The sequence below is a fragment of the Elephantulus edwardii genome, unplaced genomic scaffold (assembly GCF_000299155.1).
Source record: "Elephantulus edwardii isolate Elephantulus edwardi_28Jun2011 unplaced genomic scaffold, EleEdw1.0 scaffold00003, whole genome shotgun sequence".
Taxonomy (NCBI): Eukaryota; Metazoa; Chordata; class Mammalia; order Macroscelidea; family Macroscelididae; genus Elephantulus; species Elephantulus edwardii.
In genome coordinates this window covers 9,035,277-9,048,544 of record NW_006399753.1, presented here as the reverse complement: position 1 = coordinate 9,048,544, position 13,268 = coordinate 9,035,277, and the positions used below count along the sequence as shown (strand labels likewise).

The 13,268-nt window shown below is 42.0% G+C and overlaps 1 protein-coding gene across 2 annotated transcripts in view; it reads left to right on the top strand.

Moving 5' to 3' along the window:
* Positions 1 to 13,268, top strand: part of PHF20L1 (PHD finger protein 20-like 1) — a 79,157-nt gene that overhangs the window by 54,030 nt on the left and 11,859 nt on the right. For both annotated transcript variants that reach the window (XM_006879277.1, XM_006879276.1), the window contains one exon: positions 10,046 to 10,210. In XM_006879277.1, the coding sequence (XP_006879339.1) occupies positions 10,046 to 10,210 (165 nt within the window). The remainder of the gene's footprint in view (positions 1 to 10,045; positions 10,211 to 13,268) is intronic.

Here is a 13,268-nt window from a genome sequence, read left to right as displayed (position 1 = left end):
CCATCCTCACCAGCTCTGACACACTTGGTTGAGCCCATTGCTGCAGTCACCGTGTCCATTTAGGAGGCTCAAAAGTAAAGCATCTCACACTCTGCCATCTGCTCACAGCTGACCCTCTGTTGGGTGTTCAAGGCTGTAAATCAGAGAGGAGATTGCCCATTTCCATCTTCCTCCTGTGGAGCCACTGGTGGGTTCAGAGTGTCCGAGAGCCTCGGGGTCAGCAGCACACCGCCACGAGGACTCCAAGAGCCTGTTCCTCGAGAGCCGAGGTGTGGAGGCAGGCGGCTCAACCTCTAGCCTTCCTGTGCCTTTCTTATTTAAAACATAACCAGCTCTGCATCCCTACTGTACTTAGTGTCTTGGAATGTGAAGGGACTCCTAGTTGCCTCTCCAGCAGGTTTTCAGAGGCAGAAAATCCATGAGAAGAGATGGCAAGTGGGGTAGAACCACTCACCTTTAGGCTGGCAGTGCAGCTCCCCACTGAGCAGGCCACCCGAGCACCTGTGCTTGTTGCAGGTCCTTCCGCTGGTTGTTGCCATGATTGGAGGCTTTCATCCCTAGCAGTGGGATGGGCTGGTTACACTGAGCAACACCTTGCATCACATCACACGGGGGGAGTTACTCTGAGTCTGGCGTGATACACTCTCTGAAATTAAAGTTCATGAATGAAGGTGAAATAAAGACATTTTTAAGTAATCTTTCAAATGAGGAACAAGTCTAGTTCATCTCTGAAAGAAATTCTAAAAGATGCACTTGAAGGCAGAGGAGAATGTGCCATAGTCAAGACTTGAGATAGCAGACGAAATGATGAGGGAGTGTAAGCTGCATGTTCATCTGGGGGTGAAACCCACAAATCAGATAATTTGGTCTGTGGAGCCAAAACAAAATGATATAAAACAAAAATATCTAATAGCAGTAACTGCTTATAAATTGAGGGGCTCACTTCGCTAAAAGTATTTTTCAGCTTGGAGGAGTGGAAGAATTTTCATTTTGTTGTTATGTGCCATCAAGTACAACAGCTCTGAACCTGGCTCTGTGATGAGCCAACTTTATTGTCTCTGACATACCCACCCCCATTAGCCTGTCACTGGATCGGTCCATCTCACTGAGGGTCTTCCTCTCATGCACTGTCCCTCAGATTTGATTAATTAAATCTGCATGTTAATATTTCTTACATGAAGACTTAAATGAATAGAAGCATAAGATGTAGTTTCCAAACCAGAGGGGAAAAATACAATGAAAAAACTCATTCAGGAGAAGATAATACAAAAGGGAAAAATGTAGGAAAAGGAGAAACATACTAATTAGAAAATGAGATGTTAGAAATAAATCTACATGTATTGTCATCTGTATAAGACAGATTTATTGTGATAGATAAAATCCACCTCTATATTCTGTACAAGAGACTTCTTTACATGAGACTTCTCTATGGTATAAGGGTAGGGGAGTCAGAAATGTTGGAAATAAAATATTGGGAAAGAGAGAATATTCAAAGGTTCCAATAATTTTATGTCTTCTGAGATAATAAAATTCTAAATTCCAAATTCATTGGCATCTCTTTCTTAGTAATTAATAGATTATCAAAGCTAAGGAAGACAGAATAAACTCTCAGTAGCTCAGTTGACATAAAAGATGTTCCAGAACTGAACCCTCCACTCAGCAATTGTGGTTGTTATTGTTGATTGTCGTCAAGTTGAGCACGACTAACAAAAAGACCTAATGCCATTCCTGGAGAGGGTTAAACCGGGCTGCTCCTTGGAGGCAAGGATTCTGAGACTTCGTCTGACATACTTTGGTCATATTGTCAGGAGAGACCAGTCCTTGGAGAGGGACATCATGCTTGGGAGGGTGGAGGACAGGCACGGGAGGGGAAGGCCCTCTGGGATTCGGTAACTGGGGCAATCGGGATGAGTGTGTCGGAGACAGTGAGATTGACACAGGACAGAGCAGAGTTTAGAGCTCTTGTACATAGGGTTGCTATGAGTCACAAGCGACTCGACAGTACATAACAACAATGCCATTCTATAACTATCGTTGTTTCTCCGAGTTCATAGAGTTTCCATAGGCATGTGGTTTAGGAAGTGGATGCCACTCCTGCTGCCAAACCTGTTTTACAACTGGGAGCTCCACCAAACACTGCCCACTTTGGGGAAACCCTTATGGTATTTGGTATCCTAATAGCACAAGGTTCAGCATCACAGCAAACGTAGATTACCTCAGAACAGCCAATTGACAAAAAGAAATATACAAAGTAGAAGAATGTCCCTCTAAATATAACAACACTAGTCTCATTTAGCAGTGGTTAAGTGTCATCAAATTGAATATGACTCATGACCCTATGAACAAAAGACCTGAACTCTGTTCTATCATTATCATCTTTTTTGTGCATTTATAGAGTTTCCAGAGGCAACTGCTTTAGGAAGTAGATGTCACTCCTGCTTGCTTTAGGAAGTAGATGTCACTCCTGCTTCCAAATCTGAATAAATCTGGAAGCTCCCCCAGAAATGTCCATGGTGGATAACAGTTATGATATTTGACATGACTATGACACAGTGTTCAGCATCCCAGCAATTCTAAGTTACTTCAGTACAGCAAATATACAGCTGCTGTACCACTTAATGTGAAATTGATCATTTTCTCAGACAGATACAGTACATTATTAAGGCTAAGTCTGTATTTTTTATTAATTTTAGTGAACGTTTATAGAGACTTAGGATTTCCATTCATTCATTATTGAACTTTTCTCCCTTCCCCCTACCCAGGTTACGCTTCTCTTTGAAAAGCAAAAGCAAAATTTTTTCATTGTTATACTATCCCTCCCCCCGAAGTTCATTCCACTATGCAGCCTTTGTTCTAGACTCCTATCATGACAATAATACCTAATCATATATCACTTTTAAACAGTTCTCTCCCTTATCTGTTTCAATGCAGTATACATAATTTATCCCATCTTTCTCAGTCTTTCCTCAACCCTGATGTCAGTCGCATTTTACAACAGTGGCACCCTGCAGTATTTGTCCTTTTGTGACTCAGATATTTCACTCAGCATAATGTCCTCCGTGGTCACCCATTTTGTATAATATTTCATGAGTTCCTTGTTTTTCAATGCAGTGTAGTAAGTATTACACTGTGTGAATGAATATACCAGAGCTTCTCTATCCTTTTTTTGTTGATGGGCACTTAGGTTGTTTCCAGCTCTTTGCTATTGTGAACAAAGCCACAATAAACATGGGTGTGCGTATATTTGCCTGGGTGGCAGTTCTGGTGTCTTTAGGGCATATTCCCAGTAGTGGAATTGCTGGGTCAGATGGCATCTCTATTTGCAATTTTTTGAGAAAGCGCCATATTGCCTTCCACAGTGGTTGCACCATTTTATTCTCCAACCAGCAGTGATTAACAGTTCAGTTTCTCCACAACCTCACCAGCATTTGTTCTTTGCTGTTCTGTTAAGTTTTGCTATTCTTATGTAGTCTGTATTTTGAAGATTTAAACAAATCTCATCAAATACTGAAGAGCAACATAATGAAGACTAGGCTTAACAACAGGGGAGATAGTAAGGGTGGGGCAGGAGTTTTGATCTTTGGCACATGGGAGTATTTTTATTACTGAGAGTCAAGTCAGCAGCATTTAACAACAACCACTACATAATGCCAGTGTTTCTAACCACAGAATAGTTAACTACACATGACTATCAAAGATAAAAAGATAGGTCCCACATATGTAGAAATTAAGCATTCCCTTCTAAAAAAACTCCTATTTTAAAAAAAAAGTCCAAGGAAGAAAGTACTAATTTTTATGGACCTGAAAGATGCTGAAAATAATATCAAAGCTCATGGGATGCAGTTAAAGTGTAACTTAGAAAACATTTTGTCATGTGTGCTTATAGAACAGGGATGAAAACCAGCTACACTTCCAGCTTGAGTTGGAAAAATAACAAGAATAAATCAAAAGAAAGCAGAGTAAATATTAAAAGGGATGAGCAAAAATCAACCTTAAAAGAAATGTGATGAAGAATTCAAAGATGCGAAAGTTGGTTCTTTGAGAGCTCTAACGAAGTCAGCACACACCTGGAAAGGCTGATTGAGGAAACATAGACACCTTCCTGCTTGTCCTGGACAAGTTCTCTTAGTCCGGTTCAGGCTGAAGTAGTGGAAAAGGCGCTTTCAGAGATGGTGTTAATCTGTTACATTGGACCATCGATACCTGAGTGTCTGGGGGCAATATTGTCTTATATATAATGCTTTTGCATTTGTTAAACACTTAATAAAAACAGCTTTAAAACAAAAAAGCCCACTGGGATGTGAAGTATTAGTAAACTCTTAAGATTTTAATTGACTACATCATCCAGAAAGAACTGATTTTTCCCCAGGTGTTAAGTTTATGCATTCTTTAAAATAAACTACCAGAGTAATTTTGAAGATGCACAATCAAAATGATTTTGAAAAGCTTGAGTCTGCTTTGCGGAGAGTCTTTGGAACACTCCCTGGCACTCTGGCGTTTCTTCTCTTGACTTCCCATTATCCACCCAAACCCATTCCCTTGTCCATTAGAAACATGGAACTACAGAAGCAAATACCACTAATGTTCAGTCCTTGAGTCTAGCAAATGCAGAAATGAGAAAGTTCAGACTGCAGATGAAACTGCCAGATTCACTCCCAGCTGGCCTGAGGGGATGAGGAGTGTGAGTAGAGACATGAGTTGTCCAAGCTGCTGATTACGTCCTCCTCTTCTGCCTCAGCAACCCTAGCTCTTTGCTGGTGTGTTGTAGCTGATGGAAGATCTTACTGCTAAAATAACCCTAGATGGTGGGGAAGGCTGACAGTGAGAGGTTAATAAAAAACAAAATAACTCAGGGCCACTGGGGCACAGTGAGGGACAGAAGTCCTTACCAGAAGCAGCCTAGAAGCATGAAGAGGTCTTGGGGCTCATAAAGTTAAGAGAAAATGTTGCAGAGAATATCAGCACTTTAGAATTATGATCAGCCTCTGCTTATGGGAACCCTGTGAGAAAAACTATTAAAAAACTAACACTTTAAATGTTAGGTATGCTTATTCTTTTAATAAAAAAGAACTAATTTTTTTGCATCTTAAGGTCAGAGTTGTATAGTAAAATCTTAACTTTGTGGGTAATACTGTCCCAGTAGTGATGATGTGTGGAGCTGGTCCCGTGTTTAAACAGCAGGTGTGCAGTCAGGTGATCACCAACGTCTGGGCAATTAATTACTACATTTGAGGAGGATTTGCTCATCTTGCAAGTGACAGTATTTACGTTCATCCTGAGTGACACTTTGCCCCAGGTGATTAAATTAGAAGAGTATTTCTACAGTGAAGATATGGGACTTAAAATAACTTCAAACATCTTAAAGGGATTGCAGTTTTAAAGAGTGCACGTTCTAACCTGGTGAGGGTTCTAGTACCCACTTGACCACTGAGCTGCCTGTGTTTGAACTGCACAGACTTACTTCCAGCCGGGATTTGATTTCTTTTCTTAAATTAATTTTAAAGAAAGTTTAGAGAGACTTAGGGTTTCCATTAATTCATTGTTGCGCTTTTCTCCCTGCCCCCACCCCAACTCACTGTTCTCCTTGAAAAGAAAAACTCTTTCATTGTTATGCAGTCCGCCCCCCCCCCCAGTCCTCTCCACTATGCAGCCTTCATGCTAATCATCTCCATGTAAGTTGTGTAAAGCGGTAAAAACTGGTGATCCTTGCAGTAATGTTAACCTCGAGTGCCAGCAGGGCCCCACGCAGAGTGCCCTAGTGATGCTGGCTGTTCTCCCAGGAAGCCGCGTCACGGCAGTACCAGAGAAGGTTGTCTCCCCGACGCACTACCGTCAGGGCTGCAGCTGCACGGCTGCCCGCTGCAAGCTAAATGAAGGGGCTCTAGCGTTAGGGCCACTGTAAACCGAGAGGAGGACGTTGTGGAGCTGTCACGGGAAGAAAAGCCGGTCACATGTGCAAAATACCCTTCTGTCTCCTATTGAAAAGGAAGCTTCTTTGTGGATTCAGTGCATAATACTCACTCTCATTGCCACTGAGTGAGGGTGCACCCCAGCTGACCCTTCAGGGGGTGTTGAGAAAATGTAAGTCACTTGGATTGCCATCTTTCTCCCACAGAGCCTCTGGTAGGTGGAAGGCCCAGAGAAGCACCACTTTGAGTTTGCATGCCACCCTGTGAACTGCACCACCCTTTATCAACTATCATGAAGTTTAATCCAGTGTTATCACGTGGTGCTATCACTAAGGCAGGCCATTAGTAAAGGGTTTGGGAAGTCAAAAGGGATTTAAGAATTTTTTTACTGTGCTATTGGTTGGCATCCTTAACCCTCACATTGTTAAAAGATCATCTGTAATATTTTTCAATCTTAATTCCTATTGGGAGGAAATTTTTAAAAGAATTCTTTGTTTACCATTCAATAGGGTTTTGCATGTCATGCTGTATACTATGTCATGTTATTGTATACATATGTATACAACACTGCATATGTGTTAGGTGTGTATATCACGTATAAGGATTCTCAGCCCCCATGGTATCCTGTGACGCCCAGGTAGTGTGTCTGAGTGTGCGTCTTTCCATTGGCCACGTTTTTTATTTGTCTTTATTGGCTTACCAACTCTTACACTGGTGATTTTAATGAAGTCACAAAGAATTGTAAATTAGCTACCCAGTTTTTTACAATTTCTAATTTTTCCACGTAAGAATTGATTAAAACATACTGTTAGAATTAATTTACAAGGTCTTAAAATTGCCTGACATTTTGTTCACTTTCTGAGTATTAAAAAACCTCATGGTAGGTGAGCTGGTCACCTTGTTTCTTTGACTAATGTGTGCTTGTTGGAATGAGGAAATAGTATGAACAGAGATTAAAAAGAACTAGAGCTCAGAATACAACGATCATGCTAGCATTGTGTAGCAAAACCAGAGTCCTCCTACAGGGAGTGTAATTAGGATGTATGATAATGGAGGTAGATAAATATCTCCAGGAACTTACGGCACATTAAGTGTGGTAAGAGTTATACATAACTCTCAATTTAAAATTTTGAGAAGCTCATACAACCAAAAGAGAAACTCTGTATAGGAGATTACATTTGATTTGAGTGTTTTAATACAGCAGTAAACATTTTTATTCTTAATCTCTAACGGGGTTTTGGGAGTTTGGGTGGCCTAGGGGTAAGAAACTGCCAAAGCTGTGTAATTCAGATCTAACAGCTGCTCCGTGGAAGCAGGATGAGCCATCTCCTCCCATGTGATTTCTGGCACTGAAACCCTGCAGGGGGGCCAGCTGTGGGTCAGTTCTGACTTGATGGCCCACAACGGCAGCAGAGCAGATTGGAGGAGATAGACTGTCCAGTTTGAAGAAACTTGGTTCGTTTGCTGACACAATATGGAAAGATTAAGCATCAGGCTGTGTGTGATTTTTAGCAACAAGTTGATATTGTTATAATTCTTTTTCAGTCAGATTCTTCTACTTTTACATTTATTTGGGACATGACATACAACACGTAGTATTTAAGAGGTCAGCTTCCAAACCCGAGTTTGTCGGTCAAATCCTGTTCCTAGCACTCAGCTGAGGATGTAGAAGCCATCAGGTGGGACCTTTCTCATCTTCATTCAGCACACTACCATACCTCCCTGAATGAACCCCTCTGCTCTTCTGCCTCTAATAAAATGCAGAAATTCCTGTCTCATGTTCATAAAGGCCTGGAGTTCTTTATCCTTATATATTGTGCGTTTCTAGATTCATGTAGACAATGTGTAAGATTTCTCCTCTAGAAGAAGCCCTCTTCTCTCTTCCCACTGCCTTTTATTCACTTGCATCACATACCCTCACTTTCATCAAGCGGAGTCTGGAAATCTGCCCTGATCCACCCTCTCAACTGATCGCACCCATTTTGCAATAACATCATTGCATCTACCTTTAAATAGCTATCCCAGCCCCCATCACCTCTTGCTTGGGCAGTTGTTCCCCTGGTTTCCTCACTCTTGGGTGTGCCCCCTGTACTCCGTCGTCTGGTCCATAGCTAGAATGAGCTTCTCAAACAATAATGGCTTTTATTGAATTTAGGATATTACTTAGAAATGGAAGTCTTTAGCTGACTCTAGCCTGCTTTTTATGTCCCTCTCTGACTGTCCTTCCTCCGTCGTCATTTGTAAACATGCCATGTACTCTCTGTCCTGCTCCCAAGCCTTCCCTAGTGCCAGCAGTGTGCCCAGGACTTCCAATGTCCTGTGTGTTGGGAAGGGCCTCTCCCTTCCCAGATAGCTGGCTGAATCCTCCCAAGCGAAACAGAGCAGAACTTAGATTTATTATTTACAGAAAAAAGTTAATGTCACTCCTAGATTTCGTTGCTGAAACATTTATTGGTGAGAGTATCATTGTAGTACTAGGAATGCTAGGTGTGTTGGTGAGCGCTGGTGGGAGTCCTTGGGGAGGTGCATGGCTCACCCAAAGGCAGCCCCTCCTCGTGGCTCAGAGCCACCAGCGGCTCCACAGGAGGAAGATGGGGCATCTCCCACATTTACAGCTTCAGACCAGGGGAGAGTCAGCCAGGACGTGGGTCCACCTTAGCGGCAGTGAGAGAGCGATGTCTTAAGAGGCCTGTACACATTACAAACAACAGTTAAGTTTAACTTTACAAATCTTGCTTCATACTTGAAAAGACAGGGTGAGAATAGACATAGGTAAGTAGTAATTATAGAAAATAAAGTGCATAAGAATGTATAAAGCACAGCATACAGGAAGGAAGCACAGCATGTGTGAGTGATTGTATGCAAACCAGTGAAAATACGGGGGAAAGAGCTAGGGTTAGGAACTAAAACCCTAAATCCTTGCCTTAGATAAAGTTGTAATTACAATGGAGAGGGAATAATAAAGTAGTTCATTTTGTGTCTGTTGGACTAGAGAACCCACCAGTTGACTGGTGTTAGAAGGCGATTGGTGATTACTGCCAGCGGAATGGTCTGAGGGTGCAAAGCCAGGCATTCTTTTTTTTTTTCTATATTTTATTAATTTTCATAAACATTTACAGAGATTTTGGGTTTCCATTCATTCCTTGTTGCACTATTCTCTCTACCCTCCTCCCAGTTTGTTCTTGTCCAAATGCCACAGTGCTTGTCAAGGCCAGTTCTGATTAATCTTCTTTGTCAGTGTGTCCTTTGCCATTTCCTATCACTTCTCCCTGAGAGAGACTTCACCCTGAGTCATAAGGAAAAGGGGATGGCGTATTCTCTTAGCTACTTCCTGCTGAAAAGGGACGCTGTGGGTTTCAGGGTGAAGATCTTCTCTCACTACTCTAAAGGGCCCCTTTGGCAGTAGGAAACACATAGACTATTATGGAGATTGATTTTGGGATTTAGATGCACTCTTGTTGATTGTGCTTGGCCGTACATGTTCATATCCTTGAAGATGTATCATGGGGGTGTTGCAACCTAGAAGACACAAATTTGACTAACAAGTTATAAGTACATGAGTCCAAAAATTATGGAAAAGTAAAAGAAAAGATTCTTTCATTGTTTTACAAACCCTCCCCCAGGTCCCCTCCACCATGTAGCCCTCGCTCTAGTCTCCTGTGATGACAGAAATACCTAGTTATATATCTCTTTTAAACAGTTTTCTCCCTCCTCTGTTTCAATGCAGTATACATTATTGAACCCATCTTACTCAGTCTCTCCCCAACCCCAAGGACAGTCCCATTCTACAACAGTGGCATCATGTAATATTTGTCCTTTTGTGACTGGGATATTTCACTCAGCATAATGTTCTCCAGAGTCAACCATTTTGAATAATATTGCATGAGTTCCTTGTTTTTTAATGCAGCATAGTATTCCATTGTGCGAATATACCACAGCTTCTCTAGCCATTCGTTTGTTGATGGAAAGCCAGGCATTCTTGACAAACTCAGTTGGGGCTCCACAGTGCTGACTGTTGATGAGGAGGGAGGTGCGACTTGTTCTTTAATGTTTCTGGCGAAACTGCCACTTCAGTATTGTGATGATCTGGTCACCTGAGACACAACTGATGTTTCTTCTTGTATTTTGTGTTTCAGACTATTCAGACTATGAAGACAGTTCCTTAGAGTTTCTAGAAAGGTGCTCCTCTCCACTGACTCGATCTTCTGGGAGCTCCCTGGCTCTGCGCAGCGTGTTTGCCGAGAAGAACACAGCCTATCAGTACCCGAGGGCCATCTTGTCTGTTGACCTTAGCGGGGAAAGTATGTATAACCCTGTGATGCTTCATCAAAGACTTAATAATCTAAAGTGTGGGACCTAGGATAAGTCACACTTTACTGAGGGCCTGTCTGGGCCAGGCTCATGACTTAAAAAGTTACGGGAGCTGATAAGGAAATCTCCACATTAGTAATTTGTGTTGCTTTTCAATTTAAAGTAGACTGTTTGCCATCTATGGAGAGATGGTAAACTGATATTCTGCTGTCTGCTGCAATGCAGGCCCTCTGAGAGGCGTGTTGGTGTTTACACACACTCTCACAGTTAAGCCTCATTTATAGACTAGATCTTTTTATCCACATGCTAGCAGAAACTTGTAGCTCAAGGATCTTTAAGGGGTGGTGTCAGAACTGTTAACACAAACCAAAGTTTTTCTCTACTCCAAACAAAATACTCTTTCTACCAGATAATTTATCACAGTCTAAGAAGTAAAATTTGAATTTCTGATAACAAGTTCATTTTTAGCAAAAAACCTGAAAGTGGCTGATCAGTGATATGAGCACAGTTGAATGCTGGGTACTTTATATCAGACAAGTGACTATGTCCCTGGAGAGAGCATTGGGGTTAATCTCAGATCCTTCCCAGAGTCCTCCATTCTGCCTTGTCGTTCCCTTGCCTCTCCTGTGATCAGGTACTGAGTGAGCAGAAAAATGATGAGAGGTGTTAGGCCCCAAATGAGAGTGCATATCAAAATTGCTTGGAGGGGTGGTGATATTACAGATTCAAGGACCTATCCTTTGTTTTTACAGGCTTCTGGGTGATGGTGTGGGAACCACGTTTCAGTAGTTTTCTCTTAGGAAGCAGCAATGGTAGCTCATAAGTTAGTTGTTGGAAGGAAACAGGTATTTCTACGGCCACTTAATTGGAACCATTGTTCCAGGTGGCTGTGTAAGTATAAGACATAGCTTTTCTTATGTAGCTTCCCCTGCCCTTCCCCCCACCCCCCCCTTATGTGACTTTTAACCCAGTGGTTCATTTACTCGGTCTCCAAATTCTCCAAAATAAATACTTGATGACTGGGAGTTAGTAAAATTGGATTTTCTTGAAATATTTTAAAAATGCATGCTAATGGCATAATTCTTGGCTATTTTGGCCTTGCAGGAATATGTGATAAGCACATGAATTCCTTGCAGAGTCAGAGCTTTAAATGAAATGTGTTTTGGTTTCGTTGCCCTCCTGTGCTGCGGCAGACTTGAGGCTTCTCAGAGAGCTGTCATCTAGGAGCACCGGGGGTCTCCAAGGAGACCATGGCTGTGGATTTAAGCAAGGTTATAGAGATGGGGGAATTTGCTCTGCAGGTTCACCACTGCCTACGAAAGGCTTTCTTACATAATTCATTTCCTCCTTGTTACCTGCATGTTTCCATGTTTCACTCACCATCTCTCATTTCAGCTAACTTTACTTTTTCTAAAATGTCCTAACTTCAAACCAAACCCACTGCCGTCAGTCGATTCTGACTCCTGGTGACCCTCTTTTACGTGTTCAAAGCTGTCACTCTTTATGGGAAGAGACTGCCCATCTTTGTCCCGTGAAGCAGCTGGTGGGTTCGAACCACTGGTTTGTTGGCTAACACTCCAATATATAATTTCACAGAGCCACTGGAGCTCCTTAAAATGTCCTAAGAGGATCCCCGGAAAAATAAAACATGAGTTTTTCTATGAAATATTAGCACTTTAAAAATGTTTTTAATAGTTTTAATAAAAGCTTCAAAGCAAATTCATTTTCATTTGATCATATATACACATTTTTGCAACTAAAATACAATACTCATAAAAAATTACCTTTCAACAAATAAAAAGTAAACCATTCAGAAACATCAAATCATGATAATAATAGCAAGCTTAGATGTGATAAGGAAAAAAAAATCCTGCCCCTTAAGTCATATGAAACATTTGAAACATAAATAGCATGATTTGATTTTTTTTTTTTTTTTTTTAGTTTGAATTCAGCTGGCTTCCATCTGGTCTAATTAAACCTGGAAAGAACATTTTTTCTCTGTACGTTGATTTCCTGCCTACCTCTTCCACAAACATTCTGGAGCCCTCCTGTGTCCGGCTTCATTCTAAGACATGTAGTGCTGAACAATGCAGGGCCTTTCCCTGGTAGATTCTGACTTTCTAGAAAGAGAAATAAACAAAAGAGTAGTTCTGACTGACTATAGACTAGGATGATGAAACAGACACCACCTTCTCAAACTGAGCTCACGTTGGGAGCACGCGGCAGACCACCAAACACACCGACCCACCCACTGGTGACGCCGACCACCCCGCTGAGTCTCCTTCCCTCTGACCTGCTGACACAGACCACCTGGTCCCCTCTCTCAGAGCTGGCGGGCTCTGCCTGACCTCTTGTGCCATCGTGCCTCCTCCATCGCCCTTGTCGTTGGTAGATGTCCCGTCTGCTAACGCCTGGCGACCTGTGTACCGCAGAATGAAACCCTTCCTCTCCTGCACCACCTGTAGGACTTTGCTTTCCTTAAGCCCTTGGTGCAGGCATGTGTCTGCCCGTCTCCTTGAGGGTCGTCCTTTGACTGGCCAACCACTTCTCATCATGTGATACTCTCCTTCAGGGATTGACCTCTCATACATGTGAGACAGAAATCTCAGCGGCCTTGCTTCAGAGGGCACCTGCAGGACAGAGTTCTTTGTCCTTCCGAGAGTCCAGCATGTACTCGGTCTGTCTATCAGCACCAAAGTTCAGAGGCATCACTTCTTTGATTTTCCTCACAGCAGTGTTTAGTAGCATTTTCTACTCTTTGTCTAGTGAGGACTCGGTTTTCCCAACTTTATTTATTCAACTCGTTGTAAGATCTTATTTCATAAAATGTGCCCTGACGTTTTGTTCCATTGTCATAACTAAATTTGCTTTGAGGTATTAGGTGCTGTCTAATCGACTGTGGCCATAATAACCCTACCTTGCACCATCATTGTGGTGTTGCTTATATTAGCCTCAAGTTTTTTCTCTCGATAATCTGAGACAAGTAGTTGAGGCATCAGCACTCAACACTATATTTACAGACCCTATGCCTGGCATTTAATTAGAGTT